Below are 19859 nucleotides of genomic sequence, written 5' to 3'. Positions count from 1 at the left end.
TCAATGCATTCCCTATCAAACTACCAATGACATTTTTCACAGAACTAGAACAAAAACGTTCACAATTTGTAAGGAAACACAAAAGACCCCGAATAGCCAAAGCAATCTTGAGAAAGAAAAACAGAGCTGGAGGAATCAGGCTCCCTGACTTCAGACTATACTACAAAGTTAAAGTGATCAAGACAGTATGATACTGGCACAAAAACAGAAATATAGATCAATGGAATGGATAGAAAGCCCAGAGATAAACCCACACACATATGGTCACCTTATCTTTGATAAAGGAGGCAAGAATATACAATGGAGAAAAGACAGCCTCTTCAATAAGTGGTGCTGGGAAAACTGGGCAGCTACATGTAAAAGAATGAAATTAGAACACTTCCTAACACCATACACAAAAATAAACTCAAAATGGATTAAAGACCTAAATGTAAGGCCAGATGCTGTCAAACTCTTAGAGGAAAACATAGGCAGAACACTCTGTGACATAAATCACAGCAAGATCCTTTTTGACCCACCTCCTAGAGAAAGGGAAATGAAAACAAAAATAAACAAATGGGACCTAATGAAACTTAAAAGCTTTTAGACAGCAAAGGAAACCATAAACAAGATGAAAAGACAACCCTCAGAATGAGAGAAAATATTTGCCCATGAAGCAACTGACAAAGGATTAATCTCCCAAATTTATAAGCAGCTCAGGCAGCTCAGTATTAAAAACACAACCCAATCCAAAAATGGGCAGAAGACCTAAATAGACATTTCTCCAAAGAAGATATACAGATTGCCAACAAACACATGAAAGGATGCTCAACATCATTAATCATTAGAGAAATGCAAATCAAAACTACAATGAGATATCACCTCACACCAGTCAGAATGGCCATCATCAAAACATCTACAAACAATAAATGCTGGAGAGGGTGTGGAGAAAAGGGAACCCTCTTGCACTGTTGGTGGGAATGTAAATTGATACAGCCACTATGGAGAACAGTATGGAGGTTCCTTAAAAAAGTAGAAACAGAACTACCATACGACCAAGCAATCCCACTACTGGGCGTATACCCTGAGAAAACCGTAATTCAGAAAGAGTCATGTACCACGATGTTCATTGCAGCACCATTTACAATAGCCAGGACATGGAAGCAACCTACGTGACCATCGACAGATGAATGGATAAAGAAGATGTGGCACATATATACAATGGAATATTACCCAGCCATAAGAAGTGAACTCATACAGAGTGAAGTAAGACAGAGAAAAACAAACACCGTATGCTAACTCATATATATGGAATCTAAAAAAAAAAAAAAAAAGTGGTTTTGAAGAACCTAGGGGCAGGACAGGAATAAAGACGCAGACGTAGAGTATGGACTTGAGGACATGGGGAGGGGGAAGGGTAAGCTGGGATGAAGTGAGAGTGGCATGGGCATATATACACTACCAAATGTAAAATAGATAGCTAGTGGGAAGCAGCTGCATAGCACAGGGTGATCAGCTGGGTGCTTTGTGACCACCTAGAGGGGTGGGATAGGGAGGATGGGAGGGAGACGCAAGAGGGAGGAAATATGGGGATATATATATACATATAGCTGATTCACTTTGTTATAAAGCAGAAACTAACACACCATTGTGAAGCAATTATGCCTGAATAAAAATTAAGAAAAACAACAACAACTAGAAATAGAACTACCATGTGACCCAGCAATCCCACTACTGGGCATATACCCTGAGAAAACCATAATTCAGAAAGAGTCATGTACCACAGTGTTCATTGCAGCACTATTTACAGTAGCCAGGACATGGAAGCAACCTAAGTGTCCACCTACAGATGAATGTATAAAGAAGATGTGGCACATATATACAATGGAATATTACTCAGCCATAAAAAGAAACAAAGTTGAGTTATTTGTAGTGAGGTGGATGGACCTAGAGTCTGTCATACAGAGTGAAGTCAGTCGGACAGAGAAAAACAAATACTGTATGCTAACACATATATATGGAGTCTTAAAAAAAAAAAATTTCTGAAGAACCTAAGGGCAAGACAGTAATAAAGATGTGGATGTGGAGAGTGGACTTGAGGACACGGGGAGGGGGAGGGATGGGCTGGGACGAGGTGAGAAAGTGGCATGGACATATGTATACTACTCGATGTAGAACGGATGGCTGGTGGGAAGAAGCTACATAGCACAGGGAGATCAGCTTGGTGCTTTGTGACCACCTAGAAGGGTGGGATAGGTAAGGTAGGAGGGAGATGCAAGAGAGAGGGGGTATGGGGATATATGTATATATATATAGCTGATTCACTTTGTTATATAGCAGAAGCTAATGTACCATTGTAGAGCAATTATACTCCAATAAAGATATTGAAAAAAAATTAATACACATGGGAAGGAGGAAGCTGTGTGCAGCTGTCCATGGTCCTGAATGATCCAGGGCACAGGTGCACCTCCTGACTCAGGACACTGGGCCTTCAGGCCTCTCTCCCAGCAGTTCTGACAAGTTCATGAAGACACAGCTAAGAAGGAGGGGAGACCAGTGGACAGCTGGGAGCAAAGCCATTGATGGCTGGGGAGAAAAAAGAGAGACTTAAAAATTGAAGTAGAGTTGATTTACAATATTATATTAGTTTCAGGTATACAACATAGTAATTTAATATTTTTATAGCTTATACTCCATACAAGGTTATTACAAAATATTGACTATATTCTCTGTGCTGTACATTACATCCTTGTAACTTATTTATTTTATACCTAGTAGTTTATACCTCTTAATCCCTTTCACCTATTTTGCCCCTCTCCTCACTCCTCACCCTTCTGGTAACCACTAGTTCCCAAAAGAGAGACTTAGGTGTGGTACGTATATACAATGGAATATTATTCAGCCATAAAAAAGAATTAAATTGGGTCATTTGCAGAGATGTGGATAGACCTGGAGACTGTCATACAGAGTGAAGTAAGTAGAAAGAGAAAAACAAGTATCGTACATTAACGCATATATATGGAATCTAGAATGAACTGGTTTGCAAGGCAGAAATAGAGACACAGATGTAGATAACAAATGTATGGACACCAAAGAGGGGAAGTGGTGGAGGGGGATGAACTGGGACATTGGGATTGATATATACACTAATATGTATAAAATAGCTAACTAATAAGAACCTGCTGTATTAAAAAAATAAAATTCAAAAAAAAATTAGAAATACTTTTTCTCGGTATTATAAAAATTATACAGGCTAATTTTAGGAAAATTAGAAAATATAGGCAAACAAAAAGGAGAGACTAAAAGGTACCAGTAATCTTGTACACAGAGGGAACCACTGTCAACCCCCTGGTGTGTGCATTGTTCCAGGCCTTTTTCCAGATTTGAGTGTGAGTTTTAAAATAATAATAGAATAATTCACCATCTATATTTGTTTAATGTGAGTTCACTTAACAGTGTATGGTGAGCATCTTTCTCTAACATCTAACGTCTCTTAAAGCATTATGTTTTTATGGTTGTAGAGCATTTCCTATATTGATGTACAAGATGATAGATCCATATTGTTGGAATGACAGGATGCCTCTAGTTTTTCCTGTGAAACAATGCTTTGATTAACATTTTGCAGCTTTATCACAAAGATGTGATTGATTGGGTAAATTAGAACTGGCCTTTGTTCTGTGCATTCATGGCCAGGGAACATGCATTGACCCTTGATAAATATGAATTGCTGCAATTATTCCTCAGCAGTAGACCTTGTCTGAGCATCACGCTCTGTGGCACCTCTGGGCCCAGTGTTAGGGCTACAGATGGAAGCACAGTCAAAAGCATTTGACTACCCGTCAGCTATAGTGCCTTGCATCTATTTGATGCTGAGATTGTGTAGTGGTCCCAGCAAACTATTGCGCCAATGAATTTGCCCTCCTTTCTTACAGGGAACACTCATTGAGTGGACCAAAGGCTTCAAGGCTACTGACTGTGAAGGGGAAGATGTGGTGGACATGCTCAGGGAAGCCATCAAGAGGAGAAATGTACGTTATGGTGTTAAGGCTCATGCCTGACCTTGCCCCTTCCCCGAGGCCCCTCTGCTCTGCCATCCTATACCCAGCCCTGTGACTCTGGCCTCTGCCCACATCAGGCTGATGTGCCCCTCCTGAGCCTGTTTGGCTTGCACATCCTACTTATAGTAGAGCTGCTTCCTTTGCAGGAGTTTGACCTGGACATAGTCGCAGTTGTGAATGACACAGTGGGGACCATGATGACCTGTGGCTATGAAGATCGTAATTGTGAGGTTGGCCTGATTGCAGGTAAGTGATCAGGCATGTCCTATTGGCCTACTCCCATCTGATCTTTTAGAGGTTCCCTTTTAACATAGTGAAGGGCAGGGGGCCATTGTTCCATTACATAGAGGTTCTGAAGCCAGCTTTCTCCAAAGTAGAGACAGAGTTAAGGTTGGGATTCCAGGTCTCCTAATTCTCAAGTCTTTACTTAACATCTTTTTCCCTAAGGGTCCTAAGCCAAGGTTTTCTTTTCTGTTGAGGAAGGAGAATAACGTAGAAAGAGGGGACTTTCAAATTAGCGCCTTGGGGCAGATTATTCTGGGAGGAAGGAGACCCCAGTTGGATCAGGTTGGCACGGGGCTGAGGGAGCTAGATTTTCATGTTGGCTCCAACGTGCACCTCCTCTGTTCTCTGACCTCTTCTGGCTGTCAGGATGCACAGGTTGGAGAAGAGTTGGAAAGAAACCTAGGAGAGAAGAAGGGAGTGGCCTGAGGTATGATATAGGCCTTTTAAGGGTCTTTTGGAAAAGTCTGGCAGTGTTTAAGTGCAAGGGTCGATTCCAGGGGGATACTCTAACAGGTGAGGGGACAGGTGGTATTTGAACAGGTGGAGACAGGGGTGATGGGCATTCTCAGTGACAGGCACGGGTTAAGTAATCACAGAATCTGGGAAAGTTGTTCCAGCTGGTTGTCTGGGCTTCCTGCGTTTAAGTAGTACATAGAACAGGAGATGGGGATATATTGAGATGTCTTCAATGCCAACTAAGAGGTTTCATCTCACTCCAACACTTACCTACTTTGTGACCTTGGGCAGGTTGCTTATTCTGTCTGGACTTGAGTTTCCTCATCTGTGGGAAGGGATGGGCTAGATCTAGGAGGACAAAGAGGTAAGATTTGTTTGATTGATGATAATAGTTGCCTGGACTGTTGTGTTGAGAATAGTTCTGAGACCAGGTCATGGACAAAGGAGAAGAGGGTGGCTTTCAGATGCCAGGTGTCTACTTATCCAAGACCAGGTATTCCTCATGGTCCCTTCCAGCTCTGACTGCTAATTCTGTGACTGCTTGGAGCTTACTTGGTGTGCCTGTGGCTTATCAATAATCATGAGGAGAAGGAGGAGGAGGATAATGATATCACAGGTACCAATTCTATGTGGAGGAAACCTACGAACATCGTCTCATTTTTTTTTCTTTATAACAAATCTATAAAGCAGGTATTATTTCCTTTTTACAGATGAAGTAATTGGCTCTCTGAAAGCTGAGATGCTTGTCTAGGGTCACCCAGCTATGAGTGTAAAGCTAGAGTCCACACCCAGTTGTATCTGACTCCAAACCTAAATTCCTATCTACTGTACCCTGCTGGCTCTTTAAGACGTAGTGGTGTCTTTTGAAGACTAAAGTCCTATCTTGACCTTTTAGGAACAGGCAGCAACATGTGCTACATGGAGGAGATGAGGAACATTGAACTGGTGGAAGGGGATGAAGGGAAGATGTGCATAAACACAGAGTGGGGAGGATTTGGAGATAATGGCTGCCTAGATGACATCCGGACCCAGTACGACAAGGAGGTGGACGAGGGGTCCTTGAATCCTGGCAAACAGAGGTGAGGAGGGCAGATGTTGTGCAGTGTACGACTTCAGCAGATCTAAGGGGGCGCCATTTTCATGTTACAGACACCATAGTTTGTATATTTATGACAACTCTCCATCAGATGTTAGTGAAATGTCTTATTTGAACGAAAGCATAAAGTTATGACAAGTTTCCAACAAAGAGGAAGAAGGTGAGCCTCTTTCTAATTACCACAATGTACCATAAGGTCTAGTGGTGGCTTTGGAAGTGAGGCAGAGGTTGTCAAAAAGTCCATTCACTGTGGACTGGGTGTCCCAGAGGTGGGACATGGTGACTTACTGGGCCCTCTCAAGATGGGCTTCTAGTAGGTCCAGTTTAGAGGTCAACATCCTTAGTCTTTCAAGAGCAGGCTGCCAGGTTGGTGATCTCTGTTATTCTGGGGGTGGGGAAGTGGCTGCAGGTGATGGGTGGGAGTCCTGGTTCTCAGCCATGACGTTGTGTCCCAGCATGGGTCACAGTCACTTTGTGAGGTGTATTGCAATTGATAACCATACTAAAAATACTGAAAATAATGATGGTTTAAAAAAAACACAAAACAGAGTACATGTTCACTTGCATTCTCACATACCTTCTTGAATAGGAGAGAAAGGGGTAGACAGGGATAGAGCTAGCGTGTGGTGGATTGATCATTAGCCTGAGCCCATCCATTACGACAGGGATCGGCAAACTTTTTCTGTAAAGGACCAGATAGTAAATGTTTTACTGTCAGGCCATATGGTCTTTGTCACAACTAAACCCAGTGTCTTACTATATAATATAAGATGAAAATATACATTTATCCTGATGGATGATATCCAAGTGGAAAGTTTGAGCAGATAGGAAATGTAATGGGATGCCTGGGCCACAGGTGCCTCGCTGACTGTTGAACTGAGAAAACTCAATAGGAAGAGGCTCGACAAGACCAAGAACAGCCCTGGTGGTCCCTCACCTTCCTTTGGCACTAGTCTTTGTAGGTGGGAGGCAGGTGAATTGTGGTCAGCCCAGCTGAACCAGGGACCAAAACACAAGGGACCTTAACAAAGGGCCTTACCTCTAAATCCCAAGTTGGGGCATCCAAGTTTTATGTCTGAATCCACTGGAAGCTCACGGTTTTGGAGTGAGAGTTTAAGGGGGTAATATACTTGAATTCACCTGCTGTCACCATTATTGTCTAAGTGTCAGTTCTTTAGACGGATGAGGTCCTGAGCAGTTAAGAGAACACAAGTCCAGCACGTAAGTCTCAGGCACACTCAGATTTCCATGTGACCCTGCAGGCAGTGGCAGTCCAGCTCTGCATCATTGTTACTAATACTGTCACACATACCTGGGCAGCGTGCCTGATCAGTGCCTGTCGATTGCAAAGCTCCTTTTTCTCTTGCACCTTCTGCCTTGGAGCTCACAGCCTGATAGAAAGGGGGAAGGGAGCTAACATTTTGGACCACCCTTGGTGTGTGCATACAGTTTAAATGTGTTATCTCATGGAGCAAAAGCTCTAGTGGAACAGATTTCTTCAAATACAAAGCCAAGGAGAACTAGCTTTGGGGCCAGGAAAGGGACTCACTTTAGCTTAGTGTCTACTGTGCACCAGACGGTTGCCTCCCAACAGTCTTGTGGGGTCAGGGTTTTGCTCCCTGTTTTATAGATGATGGTTTAAAGTGCTTGCTCAGGTCATGCAACTAATGTGTGGCAGAGCTGGGACCTAGTTCTTGCTCAATATGGCTCCAAAGCCTGGTCTTCCCACATCATACTGTCTCCTGCATGCACTTCTCTGGGCCTGCTGCCCACTCTGACCCACTGCAACCCAGGCAGCTGGTGGATGCCAATGGCATACCTTCCACACTCTGACTTGTGATCCTTTCGGATCACACCACTCACCAGCACTGATTTTCCTGCTCTCTCCAACCTTATCCCTCTTCTCTAAACAGATACGAGAAAATGACCAGTGGGATGTACCTGGGGGAGATTGTGCGGCAGATCCTGATTGACTTGACCAAGCAGGGTCTTCTCTTCAGAGGGCAGATTTCAGAGCGTCTCCGGACCAGGGGCATCTTTGAAACCAAGTTCTTGTCTCAGATTGAAAGGTGACTCGTGATCAATTTCACCTGCTTGGCTTGATGTGACAGGCCCTATGTTGGATGTGCCGCTGTCACACCAGGTTCCGGCAGATTTGAAATTTAAAAATAAAAAGAATAAGGGCCTGGATGGGCATAGGGTTGCCTCCTGGGGTTGCTCTCTCTCTCCAGCTGTATGAGGACCACAGCACCCAGCTGAGGGTCCAGCAGCCTGTCTGGGCCCCGAGGTTCCTAAATGGTTACACAGGAGTTAACTTAGGCTAAAAAATGATCCTCTTTTGATCCTGAAAAGATGATGTGCTCACACTTTATTCTTTAAAGATGATGGGACTTCCTGGGGGTGGCAGACCTTCTTGAGTCTCAGCTTCTAAGGCATCCTGCTCCAATCTTACCATTGCTTGGATCATTTTCTTCTCCCTCCCGCTTGAGCATCTAGGGATGGGGGCCTGTGAGCCCCGCGGAGCGGGTTCTAGGACCCCAGGAATAGGTCCTGACGTCCTGCTCTGCTTGCCTGCAGCGATCGGCTGGCCCTCCTCCAGGTCAGGAAGATCCTGCAGCAGCTTGGCCTGGACAGCACGTGTGAGGACAGCATCGTGGTGAAGGAGGTGTGCGGAGCTGTGTCCCGGCGGGCGGCCGAGCTCTACGGTGCCGGCCTGGCCGCCGTCGTGGAGAAGAGGAGGGAAGACCAGGGGTTTGAGCACCTGAAGATCACCGTGGGTGTGGATGGCACCCTGTACAAGCTGCACCCGCAGTGAGTGCTCCAGAGAGGCAGGGGTGGGGCTGCTGAGGCTGAGTGTGGACCCTGGGGAATCTGACAGACAAAGTGCAGGCCCTGGGGGCTCTGCTTCCTAGTGCTGTGATGTGGGGTGTTCACCACCCTCTCTGAACCCCAGGCTCCTCATCTGTAACAGGCAGGCAGTAATAATCTCTGCCTCCTAGGCCTGCATCAGGGTTGAGTGAGTTCCTACATGAAAAGTGCTCTACACAGTGCTCAGTAAATACAAGTGATTATTATTAACACAGTCTCACCTGACCTCACAGGGAGCAATGAGAACTGACTATTTTGCACAGTACAGAGCATGTGACAAGTATGAGCTCAGAGTCAGGAGGCAGAAGGATTAAGAGTGAGTTTGAATCCTGGCTTCACCACTTAGAAGCTGGGGGGCCCAGGGCCAGTTTCTTACCCCCTTTGACCCTAATTCTTTATCTCTAAAATGGTGACAAAAATCATACCTACCCCATAGGCTGTCAGGAGAATTAAGTCAAATAGTGTCTGTAGACTACGTGGCACATCGAAAAGATGGCAGTGAAAGCTTTTATTTTTATTTAATGTTTTATATTTTGTTTTGGGGATGAAGCTTATAAAAGCTTATAGAAATTTCCAATCCTGCTGAAATGTATACATGAGCATATTATTACTGTAATCCTTGATTCTTAGCCCTTCCTATGATGCTGACTAATTATCCAGAATAACTGACTAATATCTTTTCTTCATTTTCCCCTTGGGGGTCATATTTTTGGTGTGGTTCCTACAAGCCTCTTCCTTTGAACCAAGACCTGACCAAGGGACAGAAACCACATGACCATTTCAATAGGTGCAGACAAAGCAGTTGATAAAATCTAGCACCTTTCATGATAAGAGCACTCAACGAACTAGGAATAAGGGAGCTTCTTTAATCTGGTAAAAGCATCTATGAAAAACCCACAGCTGACATCATACTTAGGGGCGAGACACTGGATGCTTTTCCCTTAAAATTAGGATGAAGACAAGGATGTCCACTCTTGCCACTGCTGTTCAACATTGTACTGCTTCTAGCACTGCCTCCAGATGGTTGTGTGGTTTTGCCTCTCAGTCAAGTTTTGATTCAAGGGAGAGGCTTATAGGAACCAGACCAAAAATGTGTGACCTCAAGCAGAAAATCAAGGGTGAGTCTACACAAGGCAGTTAGGCAAGAAAAAGAAATAAAAGACATCTATATTGGAAAGGCAAAACTAAAACTGTCTTTGCAGATGACATGATTTTGTATATAGAAATCCTAAGGAATCCACAAAAAGCTATTGGAAGGAGCTGAGAAACAAATTCAGCAAGGTTTCAGGATGCAAGATCAGTGTACAAAAATCATTTGCATTTCTATGCATTAACAATGAATAATCTGAAAATGAAATTAAGAAAATAGCATCAAAAAGAATAAAATACTTAGTAGTGAATTTAATAAAAGAAGTGTAAGGCTTGTACATTGAAAACTACAAAACATTGTTCAAATAAAGAAAACCTAAATAAATGGAAAAACATCCCATGCTAGTGGATTGTGAAACTTAAGATTGTAAAGAGAGCAACTTCCCAAATCTTTTGTTTCTAATTGAAGTATAGTTGACATGCAATATTATATTAGTTTGAGGTATACAACATAGTTATTTGACATTTATGTGATCACCACAACGTCTAGTAACCATCTGTCACTGTATAAAGTTATAGCAATATTATTGACTATGTTCTCTATGCAGTATATTATCCCCCGACTTACTTATTTTATAACTGGAGGTTGGTGCCTCTTAATACCCTTCATCTATTTTGCCCAACCCTCTAGTCCCCTCCCTTGTGACAATCACCAGTAGTTTGTTCTCTGTATCTGTAACACTGTTTCTGTTTTGTTTGTTCATTTGTTTTGTTTTTTAGATTTCACATATAAATGAAATCATGTAGTATTTGCCTTTCTCTGTCTGACTTATTTCACTTAGCATAATACCCTCTAGGTCCATCCATCTTTTTTGCAAATGGCAAGATTTCATTCTTTTTATGGCTGAGTAATATTCCATTGTGTATATATGTACCATATCTTCTTTATCCATTCACGTATTGATGGGCACTTGGGTTGCTTCCATATCTTGGCTATTGTAAATAATGCTGCCGTGAACATAGGAATGCATATATCTTTGCTAATTAGTGTTTTTGTTTCCTTTGGATGAATACCCAGGAGTGGAATTAGTGGATCATATGGTAGTTCTATTTTTAATTTTTTGAGAAGCCTCCATACTGTTTTCCATAATGGCTGCACCAATTTACATTCTCACCATCAACTGATGAATGGATAAGCAATCTATTTTCCATCTATGCAATGGAATATTATTCATAAAAAGGAAGAAGTACTGATACACGCTACAACTAAGTGCTGATGATGCTTCTCTTTTTCTTTCTTATAGCTTTTCTCGGATATTGCAGGAAACTGTGAAAGAACTAGCTCCTCGATGTGATGTGACATTCATGTTGTCAGAAGATGGGAGTGGAAAGGGAGCAGCTCTGATCACTGCTGTGGCCAAGAGGTTACAGCAGGCACGGAGGGAGAACTAGGAACCCCTTGGGGTTGGGCCGCATGTGCCTTGGATACTGACCAGCCTTTCCTCTGGCAGATGAGTTGGTCAGAGACCAGCAGGCAAGCTTCTGGCTGACTTCACCTTCTGGATAGCCAAAAGAGAACCCCAGGTTCTTGGGTACTCTTAGCATTTTGTTACTGGTTTTCAAGGGCATTAAATGACATCTCTGTTTGGCGTGTTTGGACCAAAGATGGGCCAACTTATAAAATCAAAGCACTGGGCCCAAGAGATCCCCTTTCAGCAAGTCTTTCAGTTGAGACCTGAGCTGTTAGTTCTCTATGGCTTTGGGTCCTGTGGCTGCTGGGCTCAGAAACAAATACACGATCTGCCCATGTGGCCTGGCTGGCTGAATTCCCCACTGGGATGCTTCAGCCATTGCTTGTAATAGATTGAGCCATCTACTTGTGGATGCACATTTGAGAGGGATTGGGGCTTAATCAACTGGAGATCGAATCTAACTTGTCATTAACTTGTCATGTTGACTTCAAGCGTGAAGAGAGAACAAAAACTTTGGAGTATTCAGCCCCAGGATGAAGAAGCGTTGATTGCCAGGGAGCCCTGTAGGAAACTTGTCATGCTTAAAGTGAGTTATATCAGCACCCTGTAGGATTTTGTTTCTCAGTAAACGTGTGTGATGGGGAGGGTGCTGTTTGGGGCACCTGTTATCATTTTACATGTGGTTTTTGTCACTGCTGATAATTGTTTTAAGGACTGTTAGGTATATGAAATCCAGTAAATGAATAAAAATATTTGATTTCCCAAGAATCTTTGCATGAGGTTTTAATATTTCATCTGGGAGGCTTGCTTGGTCACTTCACGCTCTGTTGGTGGAATGAGGGACCCATAGAGTCAGAAGTTGCTGACAGCATCTCTCTAGTTCAAACTTCTTACCAACAGGGGAAAAATATATGGAATATCTTCTATAATAACTTTTGCGGTACGCGGGCCTCTCACTGTTGTGGTCTCTCCCGCTGCGGAGCACAGGCTCCGGACGCGCAGGCTCAGCGGCCATGGCTCACGGGCCCAGCCGCTCCACGGCATGTGGGATCTTCCCGGACCAGGGCATGAACCCATGTCCCCTGCATCGGCAGGTGGACTCTCAACCACTGTGCCGCCAGGTTAGCCCAGCTGTCGCTTTTGAACAGCTGGAGTTGACCAGAAGTCCTTTCACCCTCCAAACTAACCTATGCCTCTCTGGAACTTGGCCCCTCCCACATGCCCCATCAGTCTCCATTCTACCCTCCAGAACTAAGAGGAATTGGCCTGTTCCTGACCATTTTCCCAGTGGACATCCTCTCTCTCTTTCTCTTCATTTCATCACCTACCCCACACCTCTCTGCCCTTTATCTGAACCACCCATAACTTTCTACCTTGTCACAGAGTTATCTGTATGTATTTCTTATTTGGCCTGGTAGATTGTAAGATCTTTGTTAGATACGTTTTTGTTTTGCCCCAGTGAACTCAGTGCTGTGCCATTCTTATTAAATACTTACTGGATGGAGGCATGATTGAAATAAAGTGTTCCAAGAAATGTTTCTTAGAAAAAGTGGAGACCATTATCATGGGAAACAAACTGAAAAGAATAATATTCCAGATCATCCAGGTTGATTTACTCTGATTTATGTACTTATTCCTAGTGCTAATTGTCACCATGTGCTGAAGCAGGATGTTCAGACAGACAGAATGGAGGAGGCTGGAGGAGGGTAAGAGAGAGGCCAGCTGAGGCCGGGGACAGATGAGGGGGCTGAGGTTCCCTGGGAAATATTTTTTCATACATTTATGAAACAGGTATGGAGATACTGTTGTGGACAGGTTCTAGATTTACCAAAATGAACTTTTTTGTATTTTAGAGTTATACCTCTCTGCAGAGATGTTGTGTAGATTTGTTAAAATTATGTTTTTGTATTTTGAGGTTATGCTTCCTTGGGGAAATGTTTCACCTTAACAGATTTTGTCTTAGTCAACCCCAAACCTTGTTGTCCTTGTTATCTTTCCCCAGTTCTCCTCTTCCTCGGTAAGACACCCCCAGCTCCAAGTCCCGCTCTCTCCTGGTTCTGCTGCGGGGTCTCTCCCTTTGCCATCCTACCTGGATGGATGATCTGGCCCAGAGATTCAGGGAGTTGCACCACCACATTCTCCTACAACCTGGTCTTTCAGCACATGTTTGGTAGGTTCAAGGTCACCTGGCTTACTTGTTTTTCAGTTTTGGTCTCTTACAAGAAAGAGAAGCCCCAAGGTATCTATCCCAAGGTATGTAGGCAATCTTGTACATTGTGAGTAATTGATAGCATCATAGAATCCTAGAACCAGAACGGAACTGCAGAGAGGGCAGACATCCATTTTGCTGTGTTTGGACAGGCCAGCCCCTGAAACACCCGGGGCAATGGAGGGCTAACTTCTCCTCAAAGTTTACTAGGCAAGACCAGCAACCATGCAACCAGGTAAACTGTCCTCGTGCAAATCCCACGGACATCCTCTTAGGAAGGGCTTCGTGATTATCTACATTTTCTACCCCTGTGGTGACTATCTGCCAGTAACCTTTTGGCTGGAAAGAGCTGATGAATATAGATTTAAGAACTAGACTTTCCCCACGATTCTGACTCTCCAGAACAAATGACCTCATTCCCACTTGTCTGTCTTCAGACCTCTTGTTTCCTCTTCCTTCCATTAGCTGGAATGGGCACTCCATGAGAATAAGGACTTGGGTCTCGGTTTTCGTGTTCTCCCCAGAGCCTACCACAGTGGCTGGCATTGAGTAGCCATTGGACAATTCTCTAAATGAATGAATGAATAAATGCTAAAACAAGCATGTGAATGAATTATTGCTCTCCTTTGAATCACTCCATTCTTCTATCTCAGCCAGTGGCACTTGAGCCTTATACACAGTAGACACTCTATAAATGATAGTTCAACAAATGCTAAGGCCTGTTCTAGGCACTGAGGACCCAATGAAATGTAAGGTACCATTCCTGCTTTGTGAGAACTCGCAGGCTAACAGGGAAGGAAAGACATAAATATATGCTTTACGATATGGTAAACAGGAACAAGATGAACACACAATTCGTGACCATGTCCTGCATCCTTTAGATCGGGAACTCTCAATCTTTGTGTGTGTGCGTGCATGTATGTGTGCACACACATGTGTGTGCATGTGCACCATAAACCCCTTTGGCAATCTTATGAAACCTATGGATCCTTTCTCAGAATGTTTTTAAATGCATTAAATACCTAGGATTACAGAGGAAGTCAGTGGTAGTGAATTACAGTTATTAGAATATTAAAGTGGTAGCATGGTAATAGATGTGCTTATTTGTTAATGCCTTCTATGACAAGTTCCAGCAGGAACCTAATAACAATCATAATTTTCCTGATGAGTGTAAACAGTATTTTGAGACATTTGTAACAACAGCACGTATATGAAAACTTCCATGGTTCCCACTGGAGACAAAGTTACAGGTGCTGCTAAAACTACTGTGGTTTGCTGCCCACATTCATAATGGATGGAGAGGCTAAATTTCAATTAGAGGTGATTGAAATAAAGTTGAAACTCTTTTCCAGAGAAGTTTATGAACTCCTTGCTTTGAGAGTCCCTCCTCCCCCCCCCACCATGGGGCCCAGGTTAATCATCTCTGATCAAAATGTTCTAATAGAACTGGCACATTTAGGGATAGCATCTTAGATGGCAGAGAGGCAGTATGCTTGGATTCAGAAGAACTAGGTGTGCTATTTAACCTTCCTGAGCTTCAATTTCCTCATGTGCAAGAGGAGACTTTATAACAGCCTAACGTGGTTATGTGAACAATACAAGCTAAACTGTGGACATGTGGATAAGCTATGAGCCGTTTGTACACGTGTGAGGTGGTGTGTTAAGGTCGGTAGCCGTTGTTGGGGGCCCGTCTTATCATGGGTATGATCAACATTAAGGTCCCTGCAAGCCTATTGTCCAAACATATGGCTGGCTAATGACTGGCAACTGGGGGAAATGCATTTCTCACAACCCCTTCCTTCCACCTCTGACATCTTGATATTCCCTCTCTTGCCATTTCACAGTTGAAATTCCTGGTGAACCATATTTTATTAGAGAAAGGAGGAGACTTGGGAGAGGTTGGGTAATAACAGGGGAATCTGGTAGCTCATATCTGGGGTGAAATAGGAGAGATGACTAGAGTAGAAGAGTTGGATTCTTTTCTGGTCCAGCCAGGGAAAGAATGAAGCTGGGGAGAAAGTGAAAATACTAAAAAATCTTCCAGGTTTTGTTTTTGTTTTTCCTAATGAGAAGAAAAGAGATAGGGAGAAAGGTAGGTTATTGACAACTTGGAATCAGCATGGCTTGAGGGATTGACCTAAAGAACAGGGATGGACTAAGCACAAAGGACAGTTCCAGCGTCTACGATTCACATCATGGTCTATTTGTGGCCCAGTTCCTAACAAGTCACCTCTGTGGTAGCTAGCATGGTCTAAAGTGGCCTTTCACAAAATACGTTCACAGTTTAACTGGATGTTCCCAAGTTCACCAGTTCCTGGAGTCAGTCACCCTTTCCTTTAATACTTAAATAAGATGGCTTATTTCTCCATCCCACTTACTACAGAGAGGTCTCTCTCCCACCCTAGTATTTCAGCAATTCCTGGAGGGAATGCTTATATCTTCCCTTTACTCCTCTGATTCCTGTCTCCAGTTTGCTTCCCCCCATCTCAATTGATCCCACACTTCCTGCAGCTACTTCCTCTCTGTTTTGCCGGCTGTGTGGAACTGTCTCTTTCTGATTCCCCAAAACACCGTTAACTCAAGGCCAGTGGCAGGAACAGACTTAGCTAAAGGTTTGGGGATTGTGGAGGGGGACTACATCACACAATAGGAAACTATTTTAGTTTTTAATTTTTTTTTGGCCATGCCACGCGGCTTACGGGGATGTTAGTTCCCCAATCGGGCATTGAACCCGGGCCCTGGCAGTGAGAGCGCCAAGTCCTATCCACTGGACCACCAGGGAATTCCCAGGAAAAAAACTTAAATATGAAATACTAGATATCAAAGTTCTATGACCATCCCTGCCCCAGAGAACTTCTCACTGGCCATCTTTCTCCATAGGCTCTGCTGGCTACATGTTTTATGGATTCTTCCCACTTTCTCTGGAGACTTCTTTCTCCTCTTCTGTGAATTCTGGACTCCTCCATAAAATGAAAACTTCCTATAGTTTTATTTTACAGAGTAAGTGATTCTCCTGTGGTCTCAATCCACTCCTAGGGCAGCCCAAGGGACCACACCTTTCCCAAACAAAAAGACCTGTTGACGTGTTTGGATGAACACCTTTGAGAGAAATAGAAGGATTTTCTCTCTAAAAGGAATTATTCTGTTCTCTTAGAGTCAAGCTACAACGAGCGTTTTTCCTTGACATATAGTAAATTGCGTATATTTAAAGTGTATAATTTGATACAATTTGATGACATCATTACCACAATCGAGATAATGAACATTAACCACCAAAAGTTTCCTTGTGACCCTTTGTAATCCCTCCTTCCTGCCCCTCTCTTCCTCCTTCATACTTGTGTAACTACTGATTTGCTTTGTTTTTAATATAATTTCTTTTGCACTTTTTAGAATTTTATATAAATGGAAGCATACATTGGTACACTTTTTTGATCTAGCTTCTTTCACTCAGCATACTTATTTTGATACTCACTCATGCTGTTGCAAGTACGAAGTGTCCATTCCTTTTATTGCTGAGTATTCCATTGTGTTAATATACCACAGTTTGTTTATCCATTCACCTTTTCATGGGTATTTGGGTTGTTTCCAATAGCCAATAGTTTTTGGCTATTAAAAATAAAACAGCTATGAACATTGTATACATACAAGTCTTTATATGGATATATACTTTCATTTCTCTTGGGTAAATACCTCAGAATGGAAAAGCTAGGTCATTTGGTTAAATTTTTAGGCAAAAGCCAAATTATTTTCCAAAATAGTTGAACCATTTTGTTTCTTTAAGCTCCACTCATAAATGAAATCATATAGTATTTGTCATTGTCTGGCTTAGAATGTTGATTTCTTTAAAAGTACCTTAGTAGGTTGTCAGTCTCTTAGGACTGATGTTAAGAAAGAGCTGTTCTGGTAATTGTATTGATGTTGTATTGCATCTGTAGATCAGTTTGGGGAGAATGATCTCTTTAAACTGTTAATTCTTCCTAGTCATTAACATGGGATGTCTCTCTTTTGATTATGTCTTCCCTGATGTTTTCCAAAAAGCTTTGTAATTTCCTATATAGGTCTTGCACTTTTTTTTAATCTTAGGTTTATTTTTAGGTAGTTTGTAGTTTTGTTGTGATTATAAATTAAGTCCTTTAAAAATTTTTTTAGTTCCTGATTGTTTGGTTGCTGATGCAAAGAAATGCAATTGACTTTAAGAGTAAATTGCAAAGATCATGACCCTTTACCCCTAAAAAAGTCATCCTGTATTTATTGGGAACAACAACAATCTCTTACAAAACCACAGTGCAATTATCAAATTTAGGAATATCTTATTATTTCTAGTTATTTAGATTATTTTGAATTTTATGTATTGACAATCATATAATCCACAAATAATATCAGTTTTATTTCTTCTTTTCTACTCTTTTCACTTTTAATTTTCTTCTTGTCTTAATTTACGCCATCTAAATCATACAGTGCAATGTCGAAGTGAAGTGATGTTGGTGAGCATCTTTGTCTTATGCCTGATTTTTATAGGGTATACCCAAACATTTCCTCATTTAGCATAATTTTTGTGTATTTTCTTAGGAGTAACTTTTATCAGAGTAAATAAGTTCTCTTTCGATCATAGTTTGTGAAGACTTTCTTTTCCCATGATCAGGTATTGAAATTTATCAAATTATTTTACTATGTCTATTGATACATCTTAATTTTTTCTCAATTGCTTACAATAATGAGAGTACTATCTATTAGTTTAATAATATTAAACCATCCCTGCAGCCCTGAGATAGACCCGTCTTGGTCATGGTTCATTACTGTTTTTATAACTGTTAGATTTGATTTGCTAATATTTTATTTAGAACTTCTGCATCTTTATAAGTGGAATGAGCTTATAAACTTTCTTTTTTGTACTGTCATTGTCTTGTTTTTGTAGGGTTATACTAGCCTCATAGAATGAGTTTTTACTCTCTGGAAGAATTCATTGAAAGTTTTGTGGAACTCACCTATAAAACCATTTGGGCCTTTTATTTTCCTTGGGGTAAGATTTTTAATTACTGCTTCAATTTTTTGAATAATCAGATTATACAAGCTTTCCATTTTTTCTTAATCAAGTTGGTAGATTGTATTTTTCCCAGAATTTATCCATTTTGTCTTCTTTTTAAAATATATTTGCATACATTTTTTAGATTTCTATATAATTCATGTAACATAACATGCACCACCTTAAAGTATAAAATTCAGTGGTTTTTAGAGCGTTAACAAGTTGTGCAACCATCACCAGTATATAATCCCCGAACATTTTCATCATCCTAAAAACTCCATACCCATTAGCCGGTCACTCCCGTTTCTTCTAACCCCCAGCCCCTGGCAACAACTAATCAACTTTCTGACTCTATGGATTTGCCTGTTTTGAAATTTTCATGTCATGGAATCACACAATATGTGCCCTCTTGTGTCTGACTTCTCTCACTCAGCATAATGTTTTCAAGGTATTCATTCATGTTGTAGCATGTATCAGAACTCATTCCTGTTAAATGCCAAATAATTCCATTGTATGTGTATACAACATTTTGTTTATTCATTCATAAGTCGATGGACATATGCTTGCTTCTACATTTGGCTATTATGAATAATGCTACTATGACTTTTTTTAATAAGTTCTTGTGTGAACATATGATTTTGATTCTCCTGGATGTATATCTAGGGATGCAATTGCTAGGCCAAATGGTAATTCTAAGTTTAAAATTTTTGAGGAACTTTCAAATTGTTTCCCAAAGTGGCTGTATCATTTTACCTTCCCACCACAGCTGTGTGTGTGTGTGTGTGGGGGGGGGGGGTGTGGTGTGGTGTGACATCACACCACCACATCCTCACCAACGCTTATTAGTATCAGTCTTTTTGATTATAGCCATCCTAGTTGGTATGAAGTAATATCTCACTATGGTTTAGATTTTCATTTCCCTAGTGACTAATGATATTGAGCATCTTATTATGTACTTGTTGGCTATTTGTGTATCTTCTTTGGAGACATGTCTACTAAAATCCTTCGCACATTTTAAAAAATTAGTTATTCCTCTTTTTATTGTTGAGTTTTAAGTGTTCTTTATATATTCTGAATTCTAGACCATTTTCAGATGTATGGTTTACAAATAATTTCTCCCATTTTGGTGAGTTGTCTTTTCATTTCCTTGATAGTGTCCTTTGAAGCATATAAGTTATAATTTTCACAAAGTCTGATTTATTATTTCTTCTGTTTGTGCTTTTGGTGTTATATCTAGAAAACCACTGCCTAACTCAAGGCCAAGAAGATTTACCCTTATGTTTTCTTCTATGAGTTTTACCTAATTTGCCTTAAGCCTACCCAA

General features: G+C 41.6%; 1 protein-coding gene across 10 annotated transcripts in view; it reads left to right on the top strand.

The window, feature by feature from the left end:
- Positions 1 to 19859, top strand: part of HKDC1 (hexokinase domain containing 1) — an 82898-nt gene that overhangs the window by 43119 nt on the left and 19920 nt on the right. For 8 of the 10 annotated variants that reach the window (XM_067710723.1, XM_067710722.1, XM_067710719.1 and 5 more), the window contains 6 exons: positions 3912 to 4007; positions 4184 to 4283; positions 5674 to 5857; positions 7788 to 7943; positions 8452 to 8685; positions 11136 to 12071. In XM_067710723.1, coding sequence (XP_067566824.1) covers positions 3912 to 4007; positions 4184 to 4283; positions 5674 to 5857; positions 7788 to 7943; positions 8452 to 8685; positions 11136 to 11283 — 918 coding nt within the window. In that variant the 3' untranslated portion in view covers positions 11284 to 12071. Of the gene's footprint in view, positions 1 to 3911; positions 4008 to 4183; positions 4284 to 4688; positions 4750 to 5673; positions 5858 to 7787; positions 7944 to 8451; positions 8686 to 11135; positions 12072 to 12943; positions 13010 to 13305; positions 13474 to 18427; positions 18533 to 19859 lie in introns of those variants that run through there. The other 2 variants (XR_010935972.1, XM_067710726.1) reach the window with 2 other exon arrangements.

This window comes from Pseudorca crassidens, chromosome 16 (assembly GCF_039906515.1).
Source record: "Pseudorca crassidens isolate mPseCra1 chromosome 16, mPseCra1.hap1, whole genome shotgun sequence".
Lineage (NCBI taxonomy): Eukaryota > Metazoa > Chordata > Mammalia > Artiodactyla > Delphinidae > Pseudorca > Pseudorca crassidens.
This window is presented reverse-complemented; position numbering and strand designations above follow the sequence as displayed.